General features: G+C 36.1%; 2 protein-coding genes across 5 annotated transcripts in view; one reads left to right on the plus strand and one right to left on the minus strand.

Annotated features, from left to right (window-relative positions):
- Positions 1 to 1197, plus strand: part of MSH6 (mutS homolog 6) — a 37925-nt gene extending 36728 nt beyond the window's left edge. For both annotated transcript variants that reach the window (XM_081942348.1, XM_081942349.1), the window contains 2 exons: positions 414 to 613; positions 1038 to 1197. In XM_081942348.1, coding sequence (XP_081798474.1) covers positions 414 to 613; positions 1038 to 1113 — 276 coding nt within the window. In that variant the 3' untranslated portion in view covers positions 1114 to 1197. The remainder of the gene's footprint in view (positions 1 to 413; positions 614 to 1037) is intronic.
- Positions 1167 to 16450, minus strand: part of FBXO11 (F-box protein 11) — an 88837-nt gene continuing 73553 nt past the window's right edge. For 2 of the 3 annotated variants that reach the window (XM_081942352.1, XM_081942351.1), the window contains exons 10-23: positions 15894 to 16000; positions 15660 to 15797; positions 10522 to 10739; positions 9866 to 9951; positions 9688 to 9782; positions 8475 to 8597; positions 8313 to 8398; positions 6412 to 6488; positions 6174 to 6317; positions 5325 to 5435; positions 4129 to 4236; positions 2739 to 2847; positions 2550 to 2648; positions 1167 to 2479 (exon numbers count right to left, since the gene is read on the minus strand). In XM_081942352.1, the coding sequence (XP_081798478.1) occupies positions 2335 to 2479; positions 2550 to 2648; positions 2739 to 2847; positions 4129 to 4236; positions 5325 to 5435; positions 6174 to 6317; positions 6412 to 6488; positions 8313 to 8398; positions 8475 to 8597; positions 9688 to 9782; positions 9866 to 9951; positions 10522 to 10739; positions 15660 to 15797; positions 15894 to 16000 (1646 nt within the window). In that variant the 3' untranslated portion in view covers positions 1167 to 2334. The remainder of the gene's footprint in view (positions 2480 to 2549; positions 2649 to 2738; positions 2848 to 4128; positions 4237 to 5324; positions 5436 to 6173; positions 6318 to 6411; positions 6489 to 8312; positions 8399 to 8474; positions 8598 to 9687; positions 9783 to 9865; positions 9952 to 10521; positions 10740 to 15659; positions 15798 to 15893; positions 16001 to 16450) is intronic. The other variant, XM_081942353.1, reaches the window with a different exon arrangement.

Here is a 16450-nt window from a genome sequence, read left to right on the forward strand (position 1 = left end):
CCATTATCAAGCTTGAAACACTTCTAAGGACAAAGTGATTTTTCAAAGTGGTTGGTTTCTCTTTTTCTTTCATTCTTGACATACGTATGGTTTGTCATTATGGGCTGTACTAATCATATTTCTCATAAACGAAATGCTTATGTTGAGGGTCATTTGAGAATTAAATGTTTCTATGTAATGTTTTCAAACCTTTGCAGTTGCTGGATGTGTGGATTTCAATTCCTAGAACTCCCCAGCCATTGTGATTGTCAGACATGTCTTCTACTTTTGTTTGCTTGAATTCTGCATGTTTGGAATTTATTTTTTAATATATATTGGGTGGCCTGCCTATCTTAAACAACTATGTTGCTATAATAATGGAGGTTTTTTTTTAAAAAAAAATACCTAAATTGCTAATGTCGTCTTCTTTCCAGGCTTGTATGGTAGAAAATGAGTGTGAAGATCCTAGTCAAGAAACAATCACATTCCTTTATAAATTTGTTAAGGGGGCTTGCCCTAAAAGTTATGGATTTAATGCTGCAAGGCTTGCTGACATTCCAGAAGAAGTGATTCAGAAAGGCCACAAAAAGGCAAAAGAGTTTGAAAAATCTGTTCTTTCAATTAAAGTATTTAGGTAAGTTCATCATTTTTCAATCATTCATTATACTTTTTTTAAAATAGAAAAGTGGTCACAAATATTTCTTAAAGTACCCCTGCAACCCAAGGGAAGGCTTAAAACAAACACGGGAAGAGATGTTGATATTGGGGGGGGGGGGTAACCCTAGTTTCCAACTTTTGCTGAACCTGCAGTATCTCTAACCATTGGCTAGAATTACAGAGAGTTGTAATTCATAACTAATTAGAGGACCCATTTCTCAACTAGTTTTAAAAATAGTGCTTTGGACCTGAAATGCAATGTCAAATTTGTGTTAAGGCTTCAATGGAAAAATATATGCACCATCTGGATCAGTAAATCCACAGCTATACGTTTTCTGCATATTAAAATGGGTTGAGGATTGAGTAGTTTTGCTGGAATAATTGCATGTTTGCTTTTGCAGGAATCTTTGTTGGATAGCTGAAGGAGCATTAGCAGCCAAAGACTATCTTGACAAACTAACTCTGCTTCATGTTTGAGACCCTGTATAGTTTTTCCAGCAGTTTTCAAAGGCAGTATGTAAACAACACAATGATCTAATAAACTTTATTTTTTAAAAATGACCATTTTCCATTGTCTTTCCTAGGAAATTAAACCCTTTTAATTCTTAGCTACCCTCTACATAATGATTATTGAATACTCCACAATATATTAAGTCTAGATGTTATGGTACATGCATACACTTTCAGGCTGTTGATTACCCACTGTCACCAATACACATAAATGGAAAAAAGCTATGAAACTGTATAGGGCGTCTATATACTTTTTCTCATCTTCATTGGAGCAGGAAATTACAATTGTCAGCAGTTCATAAGAGTAATGTCTAGACTGTTCAATAAAACTGTGAACAGAGTAAAATACAGGATTGTTTTTAGGGAGATTCTTACAGTGTACTTTAAAACACAGTAAAACCTCCTCTTGCAAACTGTCACCTGTGTACTTTGTTTTATAGTGCATTATCTCTCAAAAAGTCTCATTAAAACATTGTTTTGTGAGGTGATGTAAATCATGAGGATTGGAAAAAAGGGAAGGGGAGATTCTAACTGCAAAGGATACCAGAAAAATTGCTGGATATAATTTAAGATTAGTGTTCTCTTTCATAGAAAGAACATACATACTGGGACATGAGTACAGTTACAGCAAGTCTAGGTGTGCTAACAAAACAGGACACATTCAAGTACAATAAAGATTTGCTTGAAATTAAAAACTACATGAGATTAAAGCATTAAAATCATCTCAATCTGAATAAATGTTAAAAAACCAAAATAAATGCGGAAGTGCTAGCTCACATTTTTACCATATTACAAAAAGCAATTGGTACCCATGTCCATAAAGGCAGCAACAAAGACTGCTGCTCGTCTATAGAATAGGACTACTGCAAATGGGACTGCGTTTCAATGCTACTTGTAGAAACACCAGTCTTTTGGAAGTTGCCATCTGTACAAATACGCGGCTCACTTTCTTCACACCTGTCCCTTAGTCTTTACACAGTAATGCTGAAACGCCCAGTTCTGTTATCCTGAGTCAACATATTGCCACTTTCTTTTTGGTAGGTTGAGCTCCATAGTGTCACCATTTATTATCCATTTTAAAGTCTCTGCAGAAATGGGCAAGTATAACTTCCTCCAAAAAAAAAAAAAAAACCAACCCAAAATAATAGTTACAATAGAATGGCAGGACTTTTTTTCTTCAAAAGTAATTCAGTTGTGCTGCAGTGTATTAGATTCTATAGGAGGAGCAGAGTCATATAGTGTATCTGTATCATGTGTCGGTTCTCCAGCTAGTGTACAGGGATTGGACAGTGTTCCAGCACCACAGTCGCAAAAAAACCTGAAAGAGAGAAATCTTTTAAATATTTATTGAAAAAGTTCAACTTATATTCAACAGTTTTTCAGTCAAAGGTTATGCAACATACCTATCGTGTCTAATAAATTCGACATCATGTCCTTGGTGGCACTTCTTAATACAATTTACACATATAGCATTGCGGTCCGTGGTATTACATGTATGACACCTACAAAAAATAAACGAAAGAAATAATTAGGTTTTCCAAAATCCAAATCAACAGGGCAGAGGGATTTATCATGTTTAGTTAGTTGCTTACCTGTAGAAATCATGCATCGGATAGCTGGTGTAACTTGATATTTTATATAGACACTGGCCTCTACTAACAGCTTTTTCAATGGCGTCTTGATTGTTCATTATTTTATTATCTATATTAAATGGCAGATTTCACAGTATTAGTTTACCATATTGATGTTTGATAACACTAAAATAGTTTGAATGGGAAACCTTCAAGAATTCTACTTCTTAAAATATTCCTTCAGATTTGAATTATAATTTCAAAGGAATTTAGTAATACAAGTCTTAATGCATGCCTTATTTCTTAAATGCAGCAAAGCTAACCAGGAGCACCTCATTCCTTGTCAACAGTTGTCCCATCTGTCTTTGGCTTGTATAGTCTGTTTACTTTTCTGAGGTCCTGAGTATTAAATACTGCATATTATGTTGTCCCCAATGTTTGGGAATGGTCAACACTCAAAAACTGTCTGAAGCCTAGACCCTTCACAACATGACTGCCTTCAGAGATGTTACAAAGTTCTGAGTGATCAGAATGCAATCAATTTTTGCATCTCTCTTTTGAGGCATGATTACAAATCAAAGAGCTGAAGCTGCCTATCCTGTTTATTTTGCAAGAAAGCTTAGGGAGGCCAAACACATTCTTGAACATAATACTAAAAGCTTTTGAGAAGAGCCACCACCATATTTTTTTAAAGTGAAAAAGAGGTCAGAAACCCTGACAAATGCCAGGAAAGCAAGAGCAAGGAGATATATATTATGCCTAAAAAAGCAATGCAACCAAACAGAGATCAACAAAATAACAAAGACAAGAGGTTATGAATGCAAGAAATCAAGAGAACCTTTTATGCAAGGAAGGAAAAAGCCTACTCCAGAGAAAAATTCATGCAAATATATAGAACTACAGAAAAATATTCCTAAAACTGATGATATATGTGAAAGTTTAATCAGAATCTAGATGTATCTAGAGAGTGAAATTATTTTATGTTCACAATCCATAGCAGTCAGGACAAGAACTAGCTCTGAAAGATTTTTGTTTACAATAAATTACCACAGTACTCATTACAAAACCTTAGGGTTATATATTTCTTACACCAGTATATTTCTGCTCGTTCAACAAACTATTCCCTGAAGCATGAAGAAATGTTCCCATTCTGCCCTTTTGAAATCTTTTAACCCAACCCTTCAAAGTAGATTTAAGAGTTTACTGGAAAAGCCTGTTCTATTGTGAGATTCCTTTCCTTCAGTGGATGGTGACTGGGTTGTGCTCATAATAGAGAAAAAGTTGGTACATGTTCTGAATATTAAGATGTTTCCTTATTTTTAAACAGCCATGCTTATGAAAATAGATAATTGTGCAAAAATAAAATAGTCCAACAGTTTTGGTATGCTACAAATAAGCATAATTTACTTACCTTTCATTGTCACATTGACCCCAGAGGCTAGAAATAAACCTCCAAACCGATTATTGAAAATCTGATTGCCTTCTAAAGTTGCAGTTGCATGATTTGTTATTTCAATACCTTAGGTTAAAAAGAAAAAAATATTTTAATAAACACAAAACTTGTATTTTACTAGTTACATAATCTCCACATGGCTTTAAAAAATGCCAACTAGGAAAAAGCACTCATTAGATGCACTCACGCTGAAGCTGATTACAACTTTCAGAATTCAAGTATCAACACTTTGCAATATTTATTAAACATTGAAGAATTGCTTTAGGAAACAGATGGTTAGGTTCAATTCTATGAATACAAAGGGAGCAGGGCAGGTCAAGAATTGAGTTTTGGGATTATGTAATGGGCTTCATTTGATCTATTTTCAAATGCAAGTTTTCTTAAAAAGCAACTCTAATTGCATGAGTGCATTTATTTTTATTCAACATATAACACTGCTGTACACAAAGTGTACTATTTAAAAGTTAGCTGTGTCAGTAGCATTGCAGTTTTTACTTGGGAATTCTACATGTTTATTATGTGCAGCCTACCATATTCTCTGAGATACTCTAGTATTGCAGCCTGGTATGTTTATGTGCAAGTTTGTTCTTAAAGAGTAATATGACTTCGTATGCCAAGATATTCAACAAAAGCAAAGTGCTGTTTTAACTTTGGTAAATCTCAGTAATTATGGCTATTCTTTGAACATTCCCCAAAGGAGATATTTATACAGGGTAGTAAATATATCTGGGGACTGGGCAGATAACTACGTTTCATGAAAAATTACAGATCTTTTGATTTCAATATAAAGCAATTCAGCTGCTATTCACAATGGCAGTGTTGGCTTGGGATGGTGCCAGAAGAAACTACTTTTTTTTCTTAAAGAAATTAACATAGCTACCACTAACATTCTGGAAAAAGTAATTGCAAATGTCATGAAGAATGCTAAGCTGTTTGAAACATGGTGCTCTGGCTAGGACACTTTCTAAAAGAAAAAAAGGAGGAAAACCACAACTTTGATATAATACCAAAATTGTTGTTTTTGAAATGTATTAAAATGTCAGCATGTGTCCCCCAGGATGTATCTTCAATACTGGCAAGGCCCTGGCACCATTACTAAGCTGCTTAAATCTGCCACTCTTCTGAACTAAAATCAATACAAATCAAACACAAACCTGCCGCAAATCCATCAAATATTCTATTTTTCCGTAACACCGGATGACTATTTGTGCTGATAAGAACTCCAGCTTGTGCATTCCTGAAGATATCATTTTCCTCAAGAAGGCCTAACACCAAAACAAGAACATTAATTTCAGTCTGAAATCCTTTTTTTTCCTCAGAAAAAGGAAAGGGCACACACATCTCCTATAATATGCTAATATTAGTACAATAGTACAATAATAATATTAATAAGCATTTTATGTTGAAAACTAGCATAGCTGAATTCCAATATCATTTAATGAAAAAAAAACTTAAATAACAGACCTACATGGGGTTATGTTGCATACTGTTTTCTTCAATCAATTTCATAATCATGCAAAAAAGGCTACAATTACACCAATGGAATTTTGAATATTGTACACCAAACTATTTGGGATGGATCAAAAAAGCCAGAGTTCCATTTTTACAGTAAGTGGAAACAGTTTCTTAGTCAAAACAATTAAATTTGGAGGAGTTCTTAAGGTGGTTGCATGGCCAAACTAGTAGAACCACAAATATTTGAACCTATTTCTCTTATGTAAGTAAGAAATTGATGGTCATTCAAGGGTAGAAAAGAACAGATATCATCCATCTGTTACAAAGAATAGTTTAAAGGCAAATGGTAAATTAATATCAATCCCATCGCCTGGAAATGCTTTGGAAAGCAGTAATCAGCGAATTTGGGACTAGCATTTTCAGTTCTACGGAAGTGAAGATTCTGATCACAGAATTGGATCTGGAATTCAATTTTTATTTTTATCAGCATCAGACTATTAGAAAATATAATAAAAATACAAAAATGACAAAAATGACACGACACTAACCTCTGCCTCCATTAAATATGCAGATTCCCCCATCTCTGCCATCATGGATTTTGTTTCTTCTTAATGTAGGATTACTATCTGTCTTAATCCATACTCCAGCCATTGCATTGTCAAAAATTTCATTGTCTTCTATAAAACCAAGCCCTTTATAAGATAAAAGCAAAATTTAAGACCTCAGAAATGGGGGGGGGGGGGTGATTGTATTTTCAAAAATTAAGCAAAGTAAAGTTGAACTTACCCGAATTATAAACAAGAATTCCACCATTCTGGCCTCCCCAAATCTTGTTGCGCCTAATTTTGGGGTTACTTCCAGTTCTGTGTATAAGTAAACATGTTACTCAAAATGTATTTATAATTTATTACTGATAAAATAAAATTCACTTGTAAGAGGAAGGGCACTGCTAGAAATGTTAACATTTTAGTTACAAATGTCTGATGAGTTTAGACCAGAAATGGAACGTTAATCTCTCTTCTCACATCATCCTGGCACACATAAAAATAATGTATTTGCATTTATCTCAATGCAAATCTTGCATACTCTGAGACTGGTCTCTAAAGAAAATGTATTCAGCCAGACAGAGAATTTATTTATTTAGGGCAAACAGCATATGCATACATACTACTTACTTCATAGCATTATTTAGCATATTTAAACTTGATTTGTGCATATTGCTTTCTTTTTCTTGCACTTTCTCTATGTAGGACTTTCCCCCCGTTCTATCTTTAAATGATTTTATGTCTCAGAGAACAGGGTAATGCACTCTTTTCAGCCCAAGAGTTGCTTCATTCCGCTTCCTTCAATGGTCCTGTTCCAAATCACTGCCAAGAGCTGTGGGGAAGTAGCTATCTTGGGGAAGGATTGTTGCAGAGAGGAAAAAAAACCCTCCTCTTTTCAAGAGGATCTATAACAATTCGCTGCAGACAACACATCACATCATGGCCAACTTGCCATGGCCAATTTGCCGCAGGACAACTTGCTGTGGGACAAGAGTTAAACTCATATTGAAGAAAAGGTGGAATAGAAATATTAAAGAAAGGATGCAAAAGGAGGGACAAAATGAAATGTGAAACACAAAAATTAAAATATTTTAAAAATTATTTTAAATAATTGTTAAATTGTCCTCAATGAATTGGCCATGGCAAATTGTCCCGTGGTGAGTTGGCTGCAGCAAGTTGGCTGTGCCAAGTTGTCTCATTCTGCTTCCAATAATCCTGCTGCAGCTCTTTTTAACTGCATGTCATCAAACAGCCCTTGACTCATTTGGGCAAGACATTGGGACAAAAGCACAAGCCGTGGGCTAGGTTGAAGCTATTTAATTGACTGGCAGCAGGTTTATCCTCTATGTGGTTGGTAGTGGATATCATGGCACCACACAGTAAATCAATTCCTTCTCATGCAAATATTATTAGTCAAGCTAATCTCATTTAGTAAAGTAAGCGAAGGGGATGCTTCCAGATAAAACAATCTTATTTTGAAGTAAAGACTGAAAAGAAAATGAAAGCATTGAAGAACATAACCACATCCTCTCTGGCTCAGATTTGAATACCTATCATCTGACTACAGTGTGATAAATTTCACTATTTTAATAGGACTTAGATATGACTAGATTGAATGTGTTTTATCCGAGCCTCCCATGTTGTTATGTTTTTGCTTCCAAAAATATGGTCTGTTTTCCCAGTGGTAATAAAGTCTTATAACTATAGCATTCACCCCACCCCACATTTAAGGAATTATCACTTTCAATGAAATTCCTCACTGTATCAAATGTATGTCTTGACAGATCCCCAATGTGCTAAACTTGAAGAAAGAAAAATTCTCAAAAAAGCCACAGTGCACTGACAAGGTAGAGCATGTTTCATGATAGCCCATTCATATAGCTACAAATAATCATTCAAAGTCAACCACTTAAGTCCTAAGTCTCAATTACACTTAATGAACAACAACTGTCCTTCCCTGTTCGTAGTTGGATTACCATTTGAAAAATCACTCTCATTAAACAGAAGAAGAAAGCAATAAGACATACAAACACAGACAGACACAATCCCATGTGTGGATCGTTTTAAAGGAGAAGGAAGTCACTGAATGAAAACAATATATACTAAGCCTCTTTTAAGGAAATAAATAAAAGTATATTTTACCTGATTTGAACTCCTGAGTACATATGGTTATAGATATCATTGTCTTCTAATACTCCATGCCCATTGTCATAGAAATAGACACCAACCTAAAGCATAAACATAAAAATAGTAAAACATTTGAAACTAGTATTGCTGTAACTTACACAATAGTAAGCAACATACCTGTTTACCACTATGTATTCTATTTCTTCTTAAAACTGGAGTGCTTCCTGTTGTAACCCAGACTCCAGCCAAGGTATTACTGTAAACTTCATTTTCTTCAATCACACCTTGGCCTTTTTCATGCTGAAACAAAACAGAAGTATGCAAATCAAATGCAACCTGCAATCAATTTGGTCAATTCCATCTAAGGGTTTTTTCTGTTCTGAGTATAAGCAAATTGAGGGAGGGGGAGTGTTATCTACAAAATGAATGTGTTTTGTTCGAACCTGAAGCAAACATTTGAGGAGCAAGATAGACCATGTTCTAACCAAACCAAAATCAAGCATTTTGGGTACCAGCATTTGCCTGAAACAAAAATCCAGAGAAGTTCTGTGTGGCAGGTAAAGCAAGACTGGTGCACCTCTTCTCTCCTTCCACCACTTCTTTGTGTGGCCAGGCAGGCAACCTACTAATCTTCATAGCCCTTTTTTCCTTAACTTTGTTCTCAGATGCCACACTGACCCATCTCTCCCAAGTTTCTCAGATGCTTCCTCTCTTTCACCCCACCTTGCTGCTTCCTTACTAATTTTCCACACACTAAACCACCACTGCTTAAATTAAACACATATTTTGGTCTGGTGGTCACAATCAGGTAAAATTACATGCTCTCATACATGAAATATTTTGCCCATTCCTCCAACCAACCAGCTTTCTGAGAATAGTACTATTCTGCTGTCTCAACTGCCCAGTCACTGGAAGTCGAGTACATTAAAAACCAGATAGATCAGGAGTGTCCAGCTCCTTGCCCATGGGCTGAATGCATCAGGTGCTGCCCATGCCCATGCCCGATTTAACGAAGGGGGGAAAGTCCTGATATGTCACATGATGCTGCCGTGACAACACGAGTTTGACACCCTGAGATAGATGGGGGTGAGTGGGTGGGTGGGTTAATACACATTGTTTTGCATCACTGCTTCCTGAATATGGCATTTCCCATCTACTGTTAAATCAAACTACAGCTCACTTTGTCAGCAGCTCAAGATGTGTATGCAGACGAGCAAAGGAGGAGCACATGTTGACAGCAAACTCATCCATCCTTTTCATGCATTTTAGAACTCCTATAGTTCCTGGAGTTCATGTTCGTGCTATGATTTTCTCAATTATCTACACAATTAATACTGTAAATAAAGCTAAATAATGGATCTTCCAAGGTTTACTCCAAAAGTATGCTTACCACATATATACCACCATGTTGGCCATCGTGAATCTTATTGTGCCGAACAATAGGACAGCTGTTAGTCCGAATTTGTATTCCTGCTAATGCATTGCCTGTTGGAATTAAAAAAGTGTAAGAAAATTTGGCACGTAGGACACAAAGAATATTAAATGCAACTGAGCAAATATTTGTTTACCATAAATGTCATTTCCTTCAATAAGACCTCTTCCATCACCAAATATGTAGACTCCACCTTGATTTCCATTAAAAATTGCATTGCCCCTAAAGGTTTAAAACCAGAAAATAACATTGTCAGGTATCATCTTTTTTAAATAGGGTCATCACATTAATTCCAAATGCTTCAACCTGATCTCTCCCTCCTCTGCCTCTCCCCCAAGATATCTCCAAACTTCTAGTTCAAACCATCTTTCTGCTTTTTGCAGTCTGGCTGCTTAGGGAAAAGAGGGGCAGAGAAAGCAAGAGAACAGGATATTGTTGAAGAAAAAAAGTCAAACATTTTTAGCCCTGGACCCACCAATAGTTGCTTCAGTTCTGTATATCACACATTCCTCAATAAATTACATAATACAATATAGTCTTCTATACAGTAAAAGATTACCAGTCTCTTATCTAAATTTATTTTTCAAACGTTATAATTTCAGGTATAATGTGCTCTTAATCTGGAGAGCTTAGAATAGTTTATACAAGGTTTCACATCCAGATAACTTCTGGGTCCTGCTTCAAATGCTAATTTAAAGAGTAGATGATTCCCAAATGACTAAAATAATATACAGAAATTATTTTGCAATACTTCCTAGGGTAAATCTCTGTAAGTTAAAATAAAGATAGTACCTTATGGTTGGATCGCTATTTGAAGTAATCCATACACCAGCAAAATTGTTTGCATAGATTTTATTTTCTATAAATTGTCCTCTTCCTTTTTCATGAACATAGATTCCTCCAGTTTGCCCATGGTGGATTTCACAACGAACTACAGTAGGATTTGCATATGCTTTCACTTCAAAACCAGCTATTCTATTTCTATGTATGTTGCAACTTTCAAAATAACCCTAAACATAAGACCGGGGGGGGGGGGGGGAGAAGAAGAGAAAGGGGAGAGAGAATGTTGGGAGGCAAGGAGAAACAATAGAAAGAAATTATCTTCTGGCTACCTACGTAATGGTTGTAATGAAACACGTCTGTACACAAGAATATGTAATACTATTAAAACTATTTTTTTATTTATGGTACTTTTTAGACCCTCCACTTTTTTAGGCAACATTTTGAGAAGTGGCTTGCTTTTGCCTTCTTTCTAGGTCCCAGAGAGAGGGATAGGCCCAGCTGGCTTTGTGCCGAAGGCAAGCCTAGAATTCAGTTTCTCAGTTTATATAGCCTGGTGCTTTAACCACTAAGCCAGGGGTGGCGAACAAGTTTGACAAAAAGAGCCAAAATTTTAAACTGTGAGAGTCAGAGAGCCACACCACGCAGTGACCTGCCAAAACAGACAAACACTCACACAAAAGCATATAATTTTAACAATAATATATTAAACACATAATATAACATGCTCAGTCAGGTGTTTTTTGTTATAAATTTTTATAAACCCATTAGAGCTGCAACGGAAGGCAACGGAAATATTTTTAGACACAAAGCTTTTGACAAGTTAAAATTCACAGTAAATGGAATAATCTCTACAATCTTTTAATATGGAAAGTCAAAGGCAAGGATGGGCATTTTCTCTTTTATTATTTATAATTGGTTAGGACAGGGGTGTCCAAACTTGGCTGGGGAATTCTGGGAGTTGAAGTCCACAAGTCTTAAAGTTCCCAAGTTTGGACACCCCTGGGTTAGGAGGTCCTGGCGGGCCAGAACTGAAAAGCTAAACAAATATTTCAGCTAAAGATTCAGGTAGAAAGAGATACAAGATGAAATGCTATGCAAATGATATAGTAGTAACGATTATGCAAACACAAAGCTCCATAAGATACTAATGGCAGAATCCAAAGATTTTTGGCTACCTTTTAGAGATAAAAAATTAAATGAAAAGTAAGATAATAAGGCATTCAATTTCCAATGAAAAAAAAAATGAAAAGGGGGATTGGGATATGAGAAAAATATAGTGAAATATCTAGAACTCTTATTTAATAGGATATAATAATACATTTGAAAACAATTATAACAAATTATTGAATGAAATGAACAATTCCTTGAAACTTAGATATTATCTAAGATAAATGTTTTATTCCAAATGGCACCAACTGGAAGCTGGGTGGTGGGGTGGGGGAGCAAGATTCAAAATCATACAAGACTCAAAAGAAAGATATGGAGGAGCAGCATTTCTTAATCTTAGACTGGATTCTATGGGTTTGGTATATCTACAAATGATTGGCAGATCACCAATCTTTTCCAACTTCCAGTATTTTAAGTTAAATGAAATGTTAAAAATTTAGAAAGATCTCTGCCATAGCCACCATTCTGATAATTGCTTGTCTTTTAACTTCAGTATAATGATTAATTCATTGCATTTGAATTAATCTATTTCCTTGGACACTTTGATCTCTAGTAACTAAGATATAAGTTTGTATTTTTTAAAATATAGAATACTTGATTCATGATGAGGTGCAATAGGTGACTGACAATACTGCTACAACCTTCCTCTGACTACTTAGCATTTTATTCTGATTAGCAAAGTTCAAGTTCCAAGGGCTGGTTTTTTTGTATTTTTTTAAAAAAGTGGACTCCACAACCCAAAGTCTCCATTCCCCTAATTATTACCCATCTTCCACTTCATCTTAACTTAAATATACTTAAATATTTACAAAATGTTAAGGGGTGTACTCACTTCTGTGATAACACTGAAGAAATGACACTTGTATGTGCATGTATACACACACAAACACACACATATATTTCCTGCACGCAGTGATTTCTAGAAACAACACCTGCTCGTCTCAGTGGGAAAGACCCACGCATCCCAGATGCGAAGACAGTCCAAGTGGTCTCTCCTTCTGTCTCTCTCTCTCCCTCGTCTCTCTCTCTCTCTCTCTCTCTCTCTGCCTTTCTCTTTCTGTCTCTCCTATTTCTGTCTCCCTCTCTTTCTCTCTCTCTGTCTTTCTCTGTCTCTCTCTCACTCTCTGTCTCTTTCTGTCTCTCTCTCTGTCTCCTCTCTCTCTGTCTCTTTCTGTCTCTCTGTGTCTCACTCTCTCTTTCTGTCTCTCTCTTCTCTCTCTCTGTCTTTCTCGGTCTCTCTCTCCTCTCTCTCTCTTTCTGTCCCTCTTTCTCCTGTCTCTCTCTGTCTCTCTCTCTGTGTCTCTCTCTCTCTCTGTCTATCTCTTTCTGTCTCACTTCTCCCTCCCTCCCTCTCACTAGCTCTCTCTTTCTCTATCATCCTCTGAAGGTGGGGGGGAGGTGAAAAAGAGCCCATTTTTTGTGCCTCCTGGGGCATCTGTGCACCCCATTTTTCACCCCCCCCACCCCCAGAAGCATTCTACTGGCAACAAATGGGCAAAAATGGCCCGTTTTTTCGCCAAAACCTGCCATTTTCACCCATTTTTTGTGCTTCCTGGAGATTTTCAAAAGACGCTTCTGCTTCCCCTCGCGGCCAGTTGCAGGGCGTGGATCCCGCTCGGAGAAGGCGGAGCGGCAGCTCCTCCCTCAGCCAGGAGCCAGCGGGGGCTGGTCGGACAGGCAACCTTGTCGAGAAACTCCAGTCCGCCGCTGCCGCCGTTGCACCCAGATGGAAAGGGAGCCTTCGCGCCCCCCTTTACGGAGCCTCGCGCCCCCCCTGGGGGGCTACTATTTGAGAACCACTGTCTTAACTTAACATGCGGCTCGCGGCCAAAATAAATGAGGCTCTTTGCCTCTTACCATTATTTAGTATACTGTGGCTCAGATCGCGCGCTAAACCCGGAAGTACGGTCGACGGTCGACCGTACTTCCGGGTTTAGCGCGCGATCTGAGCCACAGTATACTAAATAATGGTAAGAGGCAAAGAGCCTCATTTATTTTGGCCGCGAGCCGCATGCGGCTCGCGAGCCGCGTGTTCGCCACCCCTGCACTAAGCTAATCTGGCTATTATTTATTACTATGACATGAAAATAATATTAAGAAAAATGTTTTCATATTCTTTCACACCATCTGTTGGACCCTTAACAATAGCAGAATAGATTAAGCCCCTTTTTCAGTTGAAAAAAAGAGTCTTCTGTGTAGCTATTATATTTAATTCAACATAACCAACCCTAGATTATTTTCTCAAGAAAGGTTCATATAGCAAAACTTATATATAACCTTGGTTTACAAACTACATGCAGCTTCTAATCCTTTTTGCAACACTTCAAACTTTTCTCTCAATTCTGCTGATTGAATTCCACAATACATTGAAGATTTTGTATGCTATTTTAATTTTTAAATATTAAGATTAATGTAATTGCATTATTAAGTTTAACTTCTGAAACAAAAGACCAACATTTTCTGACTCTCCCAGAGAAGTTCCCATGTTATCCCCAAGACTTGTGATCTCTAAAGGATTAAGAAAAGCTCAATAGTGCACAATATTGTTAAAAAATATTTCTATTCGTAGCCTGCGTATACCTGAACTTGTTTCAAAAAATCTTTGGGGGATGCTAGTACTTTTGAACATTAAATTTTTGAAATGCAGGAAATCCATTCAAATAGAGAACAAAGTATTTTGAAACAAAATTTTAAATTTTAAATTATAACATCCAAACTTCCTCTAGTTCTGAAATGAAATACGATTTTAATAAACTGACTTTTATCAGATTTTATTTTAGAGGAAAGTGTCAATGTAGCCCCTTGATTATTAATTTTGAACAAAAGGATTTTATAATGTCTTTGAATTAAAATTAGGTAAAATCACAACATGACTTGTCACAGTCTGCTGCTCTTTTTCTGAAGTCAGACATTCGGTCTAGCAATAATATTTTGCAAGAAGCAGTATCAAAGCTTTGCAGTGACATAAGGTTAGTAAATAAATATTGTTTCTGGCCCTCAGGGAGTATAATAAATATAATTTATATAAGAAATATGAGAACTCAAGTCAGGTTCTTGGCAATAATGTCCAATGTCTGAAATGAAATAACCAACATGGAAGCACATTTAAAAGTAACTACTTATACTGGCAACCAAGAAACAGTTCCAACTAGTGCTAAACTACTAACAGGAATATTGGCAACTTTTAACACATAAATTGTTGTGTTGTTGCAGCACCAAGAAGCAGAAATTCAAATAATGCCACACCCCTCAAAATACTAAATATTTCTGAATTGGAACTGTGGACAATTCCAATTCAGTAAGTAAGTAATATATGATAGTTTCCCAGTTAGGTCAAGGTGCAATTGTAAAAATAGCAAAACTATATTGTGATAAGTGATTTATGCAAACATCGTACCAACTGCACTTGATATCCAAATAAAAAATTAAGAGAAAAAACTTATTCATTTCAAGCTTTTCACTGCTTGCAGTTCCCATTTTATTTCTTCATGGAATATAAAACAACAGTGCCTTTGTAACCATGCTTGGAAGGCGGGAAAAGGAAAGGGAATTTGCAGTTATATTTGTTGATAAAATAGAAAATTTGCCATACTAATATATAAGTACCTACACAGAAACAATTCTGAACAATAATTGAAGGATTGAAAATAGCTTTAGAAGAGTTAATGTTTTAAGGTGGTAATTGATTATGTCTCTTAAATACACGGAGAGTAAGAGTTATGGAATGTAAGGACATCACGAAGGTAATTGTCTCCCAAGGTTCTTGATTTCAATTTTCCCTGCTAACCATACTATATACTTGTTCTACAGATGCAAGAGATTTCATTACTTTGGTAATGGAGACTAATGAACTAACAAATACATCCTGAATGTTCACAAAGTTTCTTCCCAAGAGACATACATACACATAAAAATCTGTCTGCAAAATACATTTGTCTATATTGCTTGTGTATTTATGCACATAGAGAAATATACATTACCATGCCATGATCAAATGTAAAAACACCAACATCTCGCCCGTGATGAATGTGATTTCGTCTTATAATAGGGTTTCCGTGGTTTTTAACCCAAATCCCAGCTAATGCATTATTAGAAATCTCATTATCCTCATATATCCCCTAAAAGATTAGAAAAGAATGGCTTTAGAATGAGTTATAATAGTTAAGAAACAATAAAAAAGAGATAGCAAAAAAGAAAAATGGAAGAAATATTACCTGTGCATGATCTGTGATGTAGAGTCCAACATTTTCACAGTCACTTATGTTACAATGCTTGATAGTGGGACAAGCCCCTTGGCCACTAACACAAACTGCAGAACCAACTGAAAATGAAGTTTGTACATATAAAAAATGAGATATGTTTTTGTCTTTCATAATATATGTGAAACAAATACCACCAGTTCATTTTTGCAATTGGATCATTTTTGCTAATTATGTAATCTTGTCTTTCAAAATACAATACTAAGCTAAATAAATTACATCTTATAGAAGACAAAGAGCAGTACAGCAATTTATATAATACTTAATTAAGGATATATAAAATACTCTGCTTTGAGCTCTGTGGAGTAGGAATACAACAAACCACCTCCTGTTCTGGAAGTCTGCCAGACCACTCCTAGAAGAGCTGGATTGGGATGAGCTGTAAGAAGCATAACACTTCCAAGTATTCCCCAGAATAGAACTTTTGCACATCCCTACCATAAATTATCAGTTAGGGATACATGGGAACAAGTGAACAAACATTTTAAAAAGTAAAGCTCCAAGGACCCAAA

Source organism: Natrix helvetica (genome assembly GCF_964273705.1).
Source record: "Natrix helvetica genome assembly, chromosome: 2".
In the NCBI taxonomy this organism is placed as follows: domain Eukaryota; kingdom Metazoa; phylum Chordata; class Lepidosauria; order Squamata; family Natricidae; genus Natrix; species Natrix helvetica.